This window comes from Lissotriton vulgaris, chromosome 8, assembly GCF_964263255.1.
Source record: "Lissotriton vulgaris chromosome 8, aLisVul1.2, whole genome shotgun sequence".
Taxonomy (NCBI): domain Eukaryota; kingdom Metazoa; phylum Chordata; class Amphibia; order Caudata; family Salamandridae; genus Lissotriton; species Lissotriton vulgaris.
The window spans coordinates 1190082984-1190099353 of NC_141696.1; the positions used below are offsets into that span (position 1 = coordinate 1190082984).

Genomic DNA, 16370 nt, shown 5'->3' on the forward strand with positions numbered 1-16370 from the left:
ATGTATAAATTAGGGGTGGGCGGAATTTGCGTAGGCGCGCTACGCAAATCTCTGCGAAACGGTAAAAAAACTCCACAAGCACGCAAAAGTTCTGTGAACAAGCAGAATTGCTTGTTCCGCCCATTAGCAATGCTTTTCTCATGTTCGAGAACGCGGTTTGCATGCTCGGGGAGAAATATCTCATGAACACGCATTTTGAAAGCACGAAAAAGCAAAAAATTCAGCAAAGCCACGGATCGTTGAATTTTTGGTAATTCTGCATTCTCCGCGGAACGCAAAATTACCCAAATTCCGCATATTCCTCAAGCGGAACAGAATTTACCGCCCAGGCCTAGTATAAATGTGACATCTTCAGTACCTCTCATCAGCACATTCCTGAACCTGTTGAAAATTCAGAAGAAGTACTGTCCTGGCTGTCTGAAGAAGAGGCACTGACCTGCTGACCTACTTGCCTCAAACCTAGGCTATGCAAAATGACTCCAAGGATCAGTTGGCTGACCTCCTGTGTGTGCTACAGGTACACAAACCAAGCTTTCAGACCCCTCTCTGCAACAGCACGGCTGACCAGCAGTAACTGGACCTGCCTGATTCCTGTTGTTGTCCTCTGCTGGAGTGAGAGATGTTCACCAAGAGGTGCCCTGAGGTCCTGGACCCTTGGCTAGCGCCTGTACATACTCCTCCTGAAGAAAGGTGAAAATGCAGAAATGTTAGGCTCCTCGTGACCACAAAGTGACCACTTTAAGCAGAGTATCGACAGCCTGTAATGACTGCTAAAGGGAAGCTCCAGCGGGACTTGCTCTTCAAGTCAACAACAATCGTACGTGACGACCGGCAAGGCAGACCTGCACTTTGCACCGACAGTCCGCAATGATCGCCAACACAAAGCTCCAGGGATGGCTGGCTCTTTGGGCGACATTGGCAACCAAACAACATTCAACCTACTTTTCACGCTGGCAGTGACCTTCTCGTGGCCCACGTGTTTGCAAAATGAACTCTTCATACATGCTTTCAGAAGGCAAGTCTTCAGCTGGACTAGTCTGGTCCCTGTATTCAAGCCACGCTCCATCACAGTTGGCCTGAACGTATGACTTTCCCCAGGTCCAGCGTGAGCAGATATTAATAAGATCATGTCTAACACAGATGTGATCTAATGTATGTCCTATCTGATGAGTGTATCAGCGAAAAGAGAGACACATAATATTTGCTTTTTTTGTTTAAAAAAAAATCAGGACTCTCCTTCACCAACTGGCAATGAGATTCTGCAATCTTTATAATTCAAAAATAAACTGGGAAAAGGCTGGATTATACTAATTCCTACCTTCAACCGACCGGTCATGTCCTCACAACAAGTGCTCATCACTTGTACATCTTCATGTATGCTTTCCAGTTCCTGGTGAATGAAGAAGAGGAAGATATTATTACTTATCTGTTTGCACTGAGAACATAACTAGGGTAGGTGACCACCTGCAACTCTTAGATGAGGAAATAATATTACACCAGCCAGTGATTCTGCTGTTTCCTTCATCTAATTGCATAACACATTTTTGCATTCACTTCTGTTTATGCACCATATGTTCTTTCTTTGAATGCATCATTATAATTCATTCACATGTCCTTAAAAGTTATTTTGTGGAGACGTATTTGACCTTAGACCTTCTGCAATTGTTGCTTGTGTAAAATGGCTTTACATTGTAGCAGAATAAGAAACTGCTTCACATTAGCTGTTAGATAAAAGCAAATGGCTGTGTAGTAGCCGCTTATACAAAACATTTGATGCACTAATCCCCACAATATCCTGTCAATCTGTGCACCAAACAATCTCAATAAATTACACCCACAATTGAGAATTTCAGGACAGAGTTAAGAAAGAATTTAGAGCAGGTGGTGGTGTGTGGGTGAGGTGTGTGTGCCAGTCAGTCAGTCAATGACAGAGAGACTATGAACTAAGAGTAGCAACTGACCATAAATGAAACATTCCTTTCTCTTAGACATACATTTTCTTCCAGTTCAATTAAGCATGGCTGGGTAATCATGCAGAGAGAAACACGGGCAGTGACCGCTGCAGCAAATGATATTGGTAAGCCGGGTAGTCCTGGAACTATTCAGAATGTGGCAAATATTGAATTAGGACCCGCGCAGGAGGATAATACTGTGACAATTCCGGTTACACCTTTGCCTGAAACCGTTCTAATGCATGCTGGGAGTTGTAGTGGCACACTTCCCAAAAAAATACCTGGCATGTTTAAAAAGGGGAATAAGGCTTCAAATAGAGAGAAGGAGAAGACTACTGTTGAATTACTGAGGAATCCTGAATCTGAGCCTACTGATAACTTTACGAAGGCTGTTAGTGGCAATGTAAATATGGAAGCTCCTCTCGATGATACCGGAACTTATTCAACTCAATCAGCAATGAATATCACCGACCATATCCTTCCTGTTCATGGACCAAATTCTCAAGATGGGCCAAAACCTTGAGGTGGGACTTCAGACATTACTGCTGATAGCAATAGTCATACTAATCCTCAGGAGGAGGTTGATATTACAGGGGACACACAATCAGTTGATTCGGCCGGGAACTTTTATTCGATGTCGGATTTATCTACCGCACTAGAATCAGAAAGCTTGGGTGCGGAGTCGGGAGATGATGCTAGCACCTCTAGTTTAACAGGTGGTGTACAAGAAAGATCCATCTCTTCTATTGAAGACGGATTAGACAATGCCAATTCTCCTCCTGTTCGAATGGAGTGGGGGGTGTGGAGAACACGGTTCTTAAGGGGGGTGTTGCCCCTCAATTGGAAACTGAAACTGACAAGAATTTGGGTTCCCCTGCCCTCACCACCTCTTCTGAGAACACTTTTTCAACCTTGGCCGATCCATCTCAGAGGTCCCAGACATCTGGGACTACACTGGATAAGCTGTATCAAGTAATGGTGCAACATCGGGAAGAAACCAGAGCTGAGAACCTGCGTACGCAAGCAGCAGTGCGCAAACTTCAAAATAATCTAAGGCGAGTGGTAAAAACCTGCAATGAAACATCTGCTAGAGTGCAGGAGGCTGAGGGGAGAATTTCTGCTATTGAAGAGGTCTTAACTCAACAGAGCACTCAGCTTACCACTCTTGCTAATATAAAGGAGGATTTCAACTGGAAGCTGGTTGATTTAGAGAATAGGTCCAGGCGCAATAACTTGCCTGTTTTGGGTATTCCCGAAGGAGATGAGGGATCCAATGTCAGGCAGTTTATTATCAAGCTCTTTACCGAGGCTTTTCCGGAGTTAACCCATTGGCAGTGGGACCGGGAGCTTCTGAGAGCTCACAGATACCCTTTCCACCGCAATAAAAACCTTGGCGGTGCTTCTAATAATCCACCAAGAGCCATTTTGATCTCTCTGAATAATTTTCTGGCACGTGAAGCATTGTACGACCTAGCCCGGCCTGATCGTAAACAAAGGGGGAAGGGCTTGGATTTCTTTGTTCGTCCTGACTACTGCCATTATACTGTTCAATAACGTTGGCAGTTCCGTCAACTTATTCCTTCATTTCAGGCCAAAGGCACCCAAGCCTTCCTTCTTAATCCTTCGAAACTTAAGGTTATATTTAAGGAAAGAACCCATTTTCTAACCACAGAGAGTGTAGCAAAGGACCTACTATCCAAAATGTGATGAGCTGACTTAAATCTATGCTGTCTTTATTTTTGACTGTTAGGTTGAACCACTGGGGGCTTATTGTGCTTATTGAGATGTTAGGATGTATAACATTTTGTTCTCCAGTGGTTAGGCCCTTTTTTTTTCTAATTAGATGACTGTTTTGCAGATGGGAATGCGCAGCGAGACGCATTATGCTTCTCAGACCATCATTTTCAGGGACTGTTCAGTCCCTTTGCCTCCTTTGGGTGGGGTTGGTGTTGGGGGTGGGAAGGGGGGTTAAGAGGGGTGTGGTGGTGGGGCAAGCAAGTACAGGATTATTGTAAACTGCCATTGGAAGCTAGATGGTGAAATCATGTTTGTTTTTTATTTTCAGATAAGTTCAAGGTGGGGGCTGTCAAACAAAACTAAGATATATAAGAGGTGGAGAGAACAAGGGGAAAAAAAACAACATAAAATAGTCAATGGCTAAATTAAAGATTTGTTCCTGGAACATCTGTGGTTTGAACAACAAGCAAAAAAGGGGTATGTGCGCTCAAATTATCCAAAGCCTGAAGATTGACATTCTGTGTTTACAAGAAACACAACTGAGTTGGAATAATAGAAAATGGTTCAATGATCTGGGTATGCATCTCTTGGGATGTAGGAGTCAAGGAACTACTACCAGGGGAGTGGCAGTACTTATTAGAAAAGGGTTAGGCCGGGGTCTCCAAACCAGTCCTGGAGGGCCGGATCCATGCCAGATTTTTTACATTACTACATGTATCTCAATGGGGATATCCCAAAAATCTGGAATGGATCCGGCCCTCCAGGACCGGTTTGGAGACCCCTGGGTTAGGATCTTGTAACCGTATTAAAACTGATCAGTATGGAAGATGGGTCATATTAGAACTTTCCATTGATGGTAAATGCTTAACTATTTGTTCAATTTATGGCCCAAATTCTGATGACCCCGACCTCTTAAATTTCTTAAGCATAGAACTAGCAGGATGGCCCACTTCTTTAGTTCTGTGTGGGGACTTTAACATTCATATTGATAGAGACTTCGACATAACTTCAGACATCCTCTATTCTGGGCTTAAGAATAAGATTTATAAGGCATTGAGAGATTTAATTATAGAGTCTGGTTTAGCGGATGTAGGATTTATAAAAAGAGATGTGTCACCTGGGTATACATTCTATTCTGCCCCACACCAGTAGATGGTCCGTTTAGATTATTTCTTTATCTCCTCGATACTGTTAAATAAAATCACCTATGAGATATTCCCGAGAATAATCTCAGATCATAACCCCATATTAATAGAGATTAAACAAGGCTCTGACACATCCCTGAATATAATTTCCTGGACATTCGAACATAAACTTTTGGCAGACCCTGCGTATATCGAACATATGTCTAAATGGATTAAGGAATTATTTGATATTAATCGTGGTACAGCTACTACTCAAATGGTCTGGGATTCTTTTAAAGCCGCAGTACGGGGAGAAACTTTGTCATACTCTATCAATAAACAAAGGTCCTCTCGGGCTAAACTTGTTGTTTACTATAAGGCAGTACAAGAATGGGAGGCCAAATTAGTCTCAGCTATTACTGCAGCTCAAGATATTGAGCATATCAAATCAAGATTGGCCATACATAAGTCCAGGCTGTACGAGGTTTTTGCGAGGAAACTCGCTGAGCAGGCTACAGTATATCGCTCTCAAATTTGGCTCAAAAAAATCTGGTTCCTTTTCCATTTTTAGAGGCACCCGTCAGGGTTGTCCTTCTTCCCCACTTTTATTTTTTATTTTTTTATTTTTTGGTAAACCTTTATTGTCACATAAGGCAAATACAACATCAGGCCAGAAAAAGCACAGCCGGCCATTATCACAGAGACGGTCAATGCAAATCAATAAGTCCGCCTCCTCAATTCCACATCAACGCCCAGAATACTGTCGCACCATGGTGGTACCAGGATAAGAGAGGTTTTTTTAAAAAAAGTTTAAAGATAGAACAGTATCCGATGTCATACAATCTAGTAATACCAGAGCTAGGGGACATCACAAATCAGGATATGCACATTAGGGACCACTGCAGGCGGGGCGCTGGCACTAACGCACACTAAACAGGATAGACAATAAATAGCACATTACGCCCCCCAATGCAGCACACGCCCGCCGTACCTGAAAACACTATTATAACATCCCCCATACTGGTTTGAGACATAAGAACATCCGGCAAGCCACCTACTACTCGGAATCCCAAAGATAAGAAAAAGAAAGAAAGGAAAGAAAAAGCCAAGCAGAGCAAGAAAGAAAAAGAGGCCCTAGAAACTGGAAAAGGGAAAGAAAACAGAGAATACCCCTACCGCCAACCCCCCACCCTGCACCCCTGCCTCCGGCTACGGCCTCCCCCTCAGCAGCGTGCCTGTCGCCCATTTTATGAAACCCGAGATTTAGAAGAGAGAGAAAAGGAACTACCACCCACCTAGACTAAAAGAAGAACCCAAGCGAGGGAAGGAAAAGAAAGAAAGGAAAAACGGAGGGGAGCCCCCGAGCTGTCCCCCGGCCTCTCCCTCTGCAAATAACGTATGCGGACAGGACGTAAAACACTTCTGCTAAAATCAGTACAATAGAACAGTGCACTAGGCACAGGATCAGCCCAGCATGTCAACAAATAAGACAATATGCCGCACATCCCTCATAAACCCGCAAACTGAAAGTATCGAGACGGAGGAAACAGCATTTATCCTTGTCCTGTCCTGCGCATACCGCGATGGCCCACCAAATTGTCGCACTCCAAATCCGCAATCGTAGGGAATAGGAATACCAGAGCAAACCCAGACAGCAGCAAGTCTGCAGTGCTGCGATGCGACCGGACCTCATCCGAGCCCGTTTCCTGCCAGCGTGATGGACCCAACCTGACGCAATAACATGACTGCCACATCTCAATCGGCAAAACAGAGCAGGGAAAGATCGTCACATTGTCAAAACATGGCTGGAGCAGAACCAGAGATACCAACAGCATGGCGTGGAAAGAAAGTCCATCGCTCGGTTCCAAGCAAGAGCCCACGGATAGTTCTAGATCACCAATGTCACCAACTGGAGATGGCTCGAGAGCCCGTGTCCCGGATTTTTCGATATCAGTAGCCGGCGCCATATTGTCGCGTCTGGGTAATAAGTGAAGCATCTCATTGTGCGCCCACGAACCACCCGGTCTCATTAGTTCCGCCACAAAGACTACATCATCCAGTTTATCACCCAGTGATCGGGCATCCTGCTCCAAGGTATCGCGAAGGTCAGCTAGGGCAGAAAAGAGATCGCCAAGGTGTAGTTCTGCTCCGTGCCCCCCTTTTGTCAAGCTCCCTTTCTCCATAGGATGCAAATCAGGTCGGGACTTGGTCTCACGGATGCAGCACTCTGCTCCCCTCGCTACGTTCTGAGGAAGCACAATCATAGATCGGGGCCAGGGCACGCGCAGCGGGGCATCAGGCGTCATGGTATCACCAGCAGGGCACCCAAACAGTGGAGACGTAGCCAAAACACAGCCGCCGATGGAGTCCGCGCTATTAAACGCGGCGGGCGCAAATTCGGGATTCTCCCGCAATTAGCGGGACGGGTCTCACCACGTTCCCCGGCGGCAAGCGAGCAAAGTTTCTGAAAAAGCACAATCCACTCAGGGGAACCATGAAAGATCGATCTCTAACTCATGCCCCCAATCAGCTGAGCGGGCGATCCAAAACTCAGCCGTTCCGATTCGATCCGGAGCCGACCGGCCCCTCACTGCAGCTGGTGGCCGTTGTTGTTCAATTGATGGCCGGTCCTGCAGTCCAGACGAGTCCCCGGTCTTTAAGCTGCCTCTGGCCGCAAACGCCGCTGGCTGTTTCTCCCCGTGTGGGGCTGGTACGAACCTCGGGGATGCGCCATCGAGTACCGGGAGCTGTTCCTGCACCCGTGTGTGCCTTTTCGAATCAGGATATCAGGCAGAAGGTGCCCTCGGGAGGAGATGGTACACGGAGCCGAGGGACTGGGTGGCCATCGTGGACGCCGGCTTGGCTCCTCCTCCCTTCTTCCCCACTTTTGTTTGCCCTTTATTTATATATAATCTTAAATAAATTGAACTCAGCATCTAAAATCCCACCAGTTTTTGTTGCTAATACAAACTATAGAGCGTTCGCTTTTGCCGAAGATATAATAGTGCTTACAATTAGTATTCAGAAAGCTTTGCCGGTGATAGAGGACCTCGCTACTCGCTTTGGGGCTTTTTCTGGCTATAAGCTGAATATAGCCAAGACCCAATACTTATGTGTAGGTCAGACTCCTCCTTCAACGATTCCGTTAGTACCGGTAGCAACATATCTGGGTATTAAAATTACTTTTCCTGTATCAGATATCCCAGCTATAAATTTTAACCCGGTTCTTCAAAAAGCAAATACTACACTTGAACGGATTTATCATTTTCACCTATCCTTATTTCGCCGGAATAATGTATTAAAAATGACTATACTCCCCAAGTTTCTTTACATGTTTCGGTCTATTCCACTTGAGTTTCCCATGACCTATTTTAAACAATTGGAAAGAATGACATCTAGGTTTATTTAGGGCTACATAAAAAAATCGTAGATCTTACAAAAAGATGATCCTACCAAAATCCAGGGGGGAGTGGGGTATCCCATATTTTTTGTATTATTATGTTGCGTCTATCCTACAGTTTATTTCCCCTTTGATTATTGGGGAAAAAGCAAGGATCCCTCAAAGTCAGTCTCCTTCCATTTATGAACTTATAATGGGAGAAGAGTGTTGCGGCTGCTTTTTTAAAAATACAGAGCCTAGCTATTATAAAAAAACTAAATTTAAGACGCTGAAAGACGCATTCGGAGCATGGAAGATAGTTAAGCATCAAATGGGGATTAGGAAACTCGAGTTATTCACCCTTCTCTGCTCACAAAATATTTCCATCTGTGTTTCAGGACTTGATCATGTCTCGGTGGCGCAATAAAGGAATACAATGTGTGAATGATCTATGGCAGAACAATCGGTTACTTACCTTTTCGGAATTAACAACTAGATATAATCTCTCAACTCAGGACTATTTTAAATATTTACAGCTTCATAGTTTTTTTAACTCCTTGTCATCCTTGGAAATTTCTGGCATTACTAGGATTCCACTTATTGACGACTTGTTTATTAAAAAAAGGATTGGTCATTATTATAGAGCTCTTTTGATCACTTGTCCAGATGATTTAGAGGTATTTGCAGTAAGATGGGCCGAGAAGTTCGGTACTGAAACTATCTGCCTAGAAGAAACAATTGCTTTGGCCAATACCGTTTTGGTCACTGGTAGAGCCCGTACCCAGCATTACATGGCCATATATGACCTATACTATACGCCTTTAAAAATCTTAAAATGGGGGGCGACGGCTGGCATAACATGTAATAGGTGTGGTAGTCATGCTGCAGACTCGATACATATGTTTTTTGCATGTTCACTGTTAGCTTTCTTTTTAGATGCGATTCAGACATTTTTCACTGTAGTGCTAGGGTATTCAATCATTCTAACGGGGGAACATGTTTTAATTGGGGTAACCCCGGATGTGCTACCGGAGGGGAAAAAGCTATTATATTTATATTTTATATCTATGGCCATACCGAGAGCTTGTATTACTCAAGAGTGGATCAGTTCCTCTCCTCCCTCATTTGAAGCATGGAGAGCACGTCTTCTAGCCTCATATAATATAGAGGAAGCTATATACAGAGCAAAAGGTAGAAGAAAAAGATCTCTGGGAATGAAAATCTGGGACCCTGTTCGCCAATGGATTCAGGGGGAGTTGATTTGATTGTTATAATGTGCCATTGTATATATCCTATGTTGTACTTTTTTTTCGATTTTTTCTGGATCCCGGTTTGTGTTTTTCTTTTTCCTGTTCTCTTTTTTTCTTTTTTCTTTTTTTTGGCTGGCAAATTCTACTTGGCTGGCAAATTCTACTTATCTGTGTATTTGATGTATTTGCTTTGTTGAAATAATTCTGTACAGCTTGCAGAAAAAGTGCAAAATGATAATAAAAAGATTTTTTTTTAAATGAAATAATGTCCCCTAGCCAACATAAAAATATTACAAACAGCGAGACAGTGTTCATAAAGTCATGTGTGATGCCTAGTCCAAGTTTAAATGAGCATGGGTGTGCTGTATGAAAGCTGGAAAGTGCTGTAGGAATATGTATGTGCATAGCATCCATTTACATTTCGGAGTCACACCGGAAGCCTTAAAGGCAGAAAGGCCTGAAGCTCAGTGAATGTTGCCCACTTGCCCACCACCCCAGGGGATCCACGCCCGGGCCCACCGGATGAGGAGACTGAATCAATTCTGGGTGGAGTATGAGGCTTGAGTTTCCCAAACTCGTCCGTCCAGTGAAACACCTCCTCTGGCATCTCGAAGAAGTGTGTGTGTGTGTGTGCCTGGTCGGAGAACTCTCAGGCGAGCCGGAAACGCAGTGATCAGCATAAAACTTCTGCTATTCAGATGACAAGAACACTCGGGCTACAATTTACATATGTTCCTCTGCTATTAAACGTTATTATGCGCAGGGGATTTCCAGTGGGGATCCATTAGCTGAATGTTGCTTCTACTCCCCGTTCGGGGTGGGAGACATATCATGCTTCAATGTTTATGAGGTATTAGGGAGGTGGGGAGGTTTGGGGGGGGTTTAATTTTAGTGTCATAATCAGGTATTACGTACGTGGTTTACAGGTCGACCAGGTCACTCAGGTACATACATCCGTTCACATACCCCACTGCCAGTCATGACATCTAACTTGATGGGATCCGGAAGCAGACAACTTCGGATCCTTAGCTGGAATGTCCGGGGCCTCCTTTACAAGATCAAACGGGGAGCAGTACTCTGGCAGGCTAAACGCTATAAAGCGGAAGTCCTACTCCTACAAGATACCCATCTACTGGGCACTAAGACACCTTGCCTGGCAAGATTTGGATTTGTTCAAACCTTTCATTCTGGGTTCACTAGGGGTTCCCGTGGTGTAGTGATCCTTATCCACCATAGTGTTCCAATTGTCCACTGCAGTACATGGTCTGACCCACTGTAATGGCTGCCTTTCTGCCAGCTCTCTGGAGAAGAAGAATGATGGAGAGTGACTCCAGCCTATCACCCCCATAACATAGGGATTAGGCCGATAGACAGGGACCCTGTCTTACAGATATAAGGGCATTTTCGTGCCATTTCCCTTAGAGTAAGGCTTATGAATTTAAGTGAGGGGTTAGATATATAAGTATTAGTCATGATTTACTCATTTGCTAACATGCCGATCTGTTTCTCATGGAGCTATGCATATTATGGGCTCCGTAGGCCTTAAGCGAGACAGACTCCATTTTGCTTTCTGCCTGGTAGCTCGAGAAGGCTTTCTAGGTGAAGTGTAATGTTTTAGTTTCAAGCTGTTGTCCGCTTGGAGAGAACCGGTTCAGGCTGACCCTTATCAAAGGAATGTATTTTTCTCCACTCCGAAGACACAACTTCAGGCCGGCCGGCTGGGAAAGTGTCCTTGGTACGGGGAGGTACAAGAATTTGGTGGGCGGCAGGTTACTGGCCGTGAATTTCCATGAAGGAACGGGCTTTGATATTAGCGAAGGTGTTAGTCTTTGAGTTAGTTAGTCCGTAGGCGGCATCTAGCCGTTAGCATCTCTGCTATTATTCACTTTCATGGTGGACAAGTCGCCATCTTTGAAGTCGGAGAAAGATTTAAGACCGAGACTCTCTGAAAACAGACTGAACGAGAAGTGGCGCGGAGCGCACTAATGCAGAGAGAGAGAGAGAGACGGTAGCTAATTAACAGCAAGGTTCCGAGGTCCTGAGGGAGAGCAGACGAGTTTGAGCCTAACGGTGCAGACGTGTACTTGTGACGGCTGAGGGTGACTGCAAGGCGAGCCAGGACCCAGAGACGAGACAGGAGCCTAGATGACTGCCGAGTCCCGATTTCCCATTAACCAGGTGATGTCCGACCGACTCTTATAGTGCGTGCACTCTAACCTTTATCTTTTATTCTCTTTGCAAATGTAATGCTGCATAGTAATGTGACTTATGTTTATTGTTAATAAATACCCTAATTCATATAGAATTATTGTGTATCTGGTGCTTATGTTCAATCTTGGTAAATGGCACTTCTAGTTAGGCACTATTTAGACGAACGGATGAGAAATCCCGATCAGACAAGTGGTAACTAAATAAGGAGGGAGTGAGTGGACCTTTGATGTCGTGAGCACAAAGTACATTATATAATCTGAATCCATATCCAAAGTTATTACTTTAGTTTTATCCTAAGTAGATTGCTGAGATATCATCCCAATAACGTTTCATAGGAATGTGGTCGTCGTTGATATGCGGCGTTAATGAGAACGATAGGGAGGATACTATCGTGTAAAGCCACCGGATTGTGGTATAAGATAAATGAGAGCGCCAGGAGGGATACTGGCGTGGATGTTTCGCAGGATCGCGAACGCTTGGAAAAGGGAGCATTGGGTTCTGCAGGCCCGTGTGTAGACACGCCGGATTGTGTGTCAGATCTGCCCTAGGGTAGAACGGTCTGGGTCGGGGCGACCGCGAGGCCAACTGATGTGAATAAGATATTGTAAAAAAACCCCATATATGTATATTGTCATTCCCCATTCTTAGGTGCAATCTGTATATTTATCTGTATAGGTACTTATTGTGAATACGATCTAAGAAGGGAAGGTGAGTACGTTTTGGCTGGGTCACAGGGGCCCCTGGGGGCTGATCCCATCTAGACAGGAAATCCAGCCATTACATCTGGCGTCACGAACTGTTTACGAAGCCTGTGTGCATTGTGTTGTTTTGATCTCGTTGGTTTGCGCTCGGCTTGTACGTATAAAATTTTGTTTATAATTGTGTATATAGTTTTTGCGTGTTAATATGTTTCCGAAAAAATCTCCGTCGGTTTTCAAATTACCGATTCAGATTCCCGGCTGGGAGTCTACGCCTTACGAGGCTTTGGCCCGTGAGTGGGCTGATTCTACTGGTTTAAGTGAAAATTGGTCTTCATTTTTGGAGCAGGCGGAGCCTGCTGATGTGATTTCGTGCCTACAGAAAGCGCCAGTAGTGAAGGGTGATGAGCTTCCTATTTTAGGACGCAGAGGGTGGATTGTTCTTACTGCATACAGAATGTTGCATGAGAAGTTTGTTCAACTACAGAAACAATTTAAAGATACGGAAGGACAGTGTGTTGAGTTGCAAAATTCGCATACTCTTTTACGTTGTCAAAATAAACTGCTTGCCGACAAACTTGAAACATATCAGACCATTGCCGAAAGAGCTGCGGTCCGTATTGCACGATATAAATACAAACATCGTCGTGGGCGCGTGTCGTCCCGTAAAGTGCGTATGATTGTAGCAAAAGCTGGAATGGATTGGAACCCCGATGAGTGGGACGGTAATATCTGGGATTCTCATACTTCTGACTCCTCGGCAGAGGAGGGTGATAAGCGCGAGTCTTCTCGCTCCGGACGTGATTGTAAATCTGCTTCATGCATTGATTTGACTACCGATTCTGACCGTGCTCGTTCTTCCCGTGCGGATGACGTAGCTTGCCCTGATTGTTCTGTTAAATCTAAAATGCGGGCTTCCACGGAAGCTCTTCCCGCAGTTTCTGCTCACCCGATCTTTCGACGGAAATTACAACAAGCCCCTGGTAATCCGGGTGGCATCCCTCTTGACTGTATTGAAGATTTTACTCAGCAGGAGATTAGTGACATCCTGCAACGTTTTAAACAACGGCCTGGTGAGGCCTTGCTTACCTGGATGGTGCGTCTTTATGAGCTTGGCGCTTCCGGTATTATGCTCGATGCTGTTGATTGCTTACGATTTTGTTCTCTGAGTTCTGATTCTACTATTCAGGACCATTTTCGGAATTTTAATGGTAATGTCCAGACTTCTTTGCTCCAGCTTGCGTCTGAGGGCTGTAATCATAAATATCCAACTGAGTCTGATTGGCCCTCTGATGAAAAACCGTGGTACACTCTGCGCGATGCGTCGCAACGTTTAAAGGAAGAAGTCATGAAAACGTGTATCTTCCTTAGTACTGCTGACAGGTTATTGGATGGTTTGTTAACATCTTCCGTGCGTAACCGCATTATACGTACTTCTCCTGTTGCTTACAAGCAGGTCATGATGACATTGTTAATTAATCAAACTGGCAATCCTTTGTCTGCTGTGCTTGAGTCTGTTCGTCAGCTTGGTGAGCTGGGTGAATGGTTTAAACCTGAAAGACAATCTCGACCTGAGGGTCGTACTGGTGGGGACTATAAGTTCTCTAGACGTGACATGTTTCTTGCTCTTATTGCTGATGGTGTGAAAAGGGAGGAGATCGATGGTGAACCTAAAAATATCCTATGGGATATGTTTCGTAAGCGTGGTTTGGATCGAAAGGAAGGTGCCCGTCGTGTGCGAAAGAATGATTATGATCGTGGTTCGGATGACAGTGGTGATGAGAGACGACGTGTGACTTTTGATCGCCGTGATGATCGGCGCCAAGAACGTGGTGATTCCCCCCGTCGTAATGATGGGAGGGGGAGAGAGGATGATCGTGAAAGGGGTAGAGATGATCGTGGTTCTAACAGACGTAGAGATGCAAGGAGTTTTTCCCCTGATGTATGTAGGAGGGAGGATCGTAATAGACTCTCTGACCGTAACTCACAACTTTTTGAACCTGACACTAATCCGTTTCGTACTGGAGACGGATATGAACAAGAAATTCTGATACCGAAGAAAACTGAAAACATCTACCCTGATCTGTCTTGGTTGACGGAACGCAGGAAAAATGACTAGGAAATAGGTCAAGCTCCGGTACGCAGGTGGGCCCACAGAGATTACAGACCATATGTAGATATTGAGATTTTTTGGAAACATCGTAATATCCAAAGGGCCCGAGCGTTAGTTGATACTGGAGCGGAGGCCACTTTAATTCATGGTAAAGCAAGGAAATTTCATGGACAGTCTTTTACAATTACCGGCCTGGGTGGTAAAGAAACGCCCGCAGTTCAAACTGCACTTGAGATTAAAATTGGTAGGATTCCTCGTAGAGAATACTCTGTGTTGGTTGTGCCACTTTTGGAATACATTATTGGAATTGACATCTTGAAAGGTATGACTTTGCATTTGGATGATGGTTACTATCAGTTTGGTACTAGGCAGTACATTTCGACCAGACCCGTACGGGTTGGCCGTTTACGCATGCCACCTATTAAGATCCCTTTAGCAACGAAAGTGATTTCTCAGAAACAATATCGCATCCCAGGTGGTCATGAAGAAATTACAGCTACGATTCAGGATTTGGTTGACGCGGGAGTCATTACTCCGGTCACATCCGCTTGGAATAATCCTGTTTGGCCCGTGCGCAAAAGTGACAACTCTTGGCGCATGACTGTTGATTATCGAGAATTGAATAAACATACACCTAAATTGACTGTGGCAGTGCCTGACATTGTTACATTGATTGAGAGAATTCAAAAGCATCCTGGTACATGGTATGCTTCTATCGATATTGCTAATGCATTCTTTTCGATTCCAATTGCTCCCGAATGCCAAGAACAATTCAGTTTTACATGGAATGGACGTCAAATGACGTTCCGGAGTCTTCCTCAAGGCTATGTACATAGCCCTACAATCTGTCACCGGCTGGTGGCGGAACATTTATCTGAAGTGCCTACGATTCCACAAGTTCAGATTTGTCATTATATTGACGACATTTTGATTCAAGGTGAAACGCAAGACCAGGTACAGTCTCATTTGGATCAGATCATTGACTGTTTGCGAGCGAAAGGTTGGGAAATCAATCCTGACAAATTACAAACTCCATCCCAAGCTGTGAAATTTCTAGGAATTAATTGGCATGAAGGTCACAGAGAAGTGATCCCACAAGTTAAACGTAAAATACTTGATTTTGCAGTTCCCAGAAATAGGAAAGAGGCGCAATCCTTTATTGGGTTGTTTGGATTTTGGCGCCAACATATTCCACATTTGAGTCAAATCTTGGCTCCACTGTATCGAGTCACTCGTAAAAAGAATGCGTTTGAGTGGGGTGAACCTCAACAGACTGCTTTTGATTTGGCTAAAGAAGCTATTCAGTATGCTTTGGATTTGTGGCCCGTGAGTGAGGGTAATGTGGATTTGAATGTGTCCGTGGAAGGTCTGTATGCCAATTGGAGTTTGTGGCAAAAGCAGGGCAGACAAAAAGTGCCATTAGGTTTTTGGACCAAAAAGCTACCAGAGGCTGGTGAGCGTTACTCTCCTTTTGAAAAACAGTTGCTTGCTTGTTATTGGGCTCTGGTGGATACCGAGCAATTGACTTTGGGCCATGCTGTGATTTTGAGGCCTGAGATTCCCATCATGCAGTGGGTTTTGAGTTCGCCGAAGTCCCATCGAATTGGACATGCTCAGGAGGCTAGTGTGATTAAATGGAAATGGTACATTCAGGACAGGGCACGTGTGGGTCCGAAAGGTGTTGCGGTTCTACATGAGCGAGTGGCGCAGGCGCCCTCCAATGAAGCTGAGAGTGAGCGTTCGGTTCCCGTAGTGCAGGAGTCTCCCGTGAAGTGGGGTAAATCATTTGATGATCTGTCCGTGGAGGATAGAAAACATGTGTGGTTTACGGATGGTTCTGCGAAATTCATTGGTGACAAGAGACATTGGAAAGCTGTCTCCTATAACCCGATTACAAAGAAATTAT

The 16370-nt window shown here is 44.6% G+C and overlaps 1 protein-coding gene across 1 annotated transcript in view; it reads right to left on the minus strand.

Annotated features, from left to right (window-relative positions):
- COG6 (component of oligomeric golgi complex 6) overlaps nt 1-16370 on the minus strand; it is a 585234-nt gene that overhangs the window by 446965 nt on the left and 121899 nt on the right. The window contains exon 3 of the mRNA XM_086935060.1: nt 1319-1390. Coding sequence (XP_086791186.1) covers nt 1319-1390 — 72 coding nt within the window. The remainder of the gene's footprint in view (nt 1-1318; nt 1391-16370) is intronic.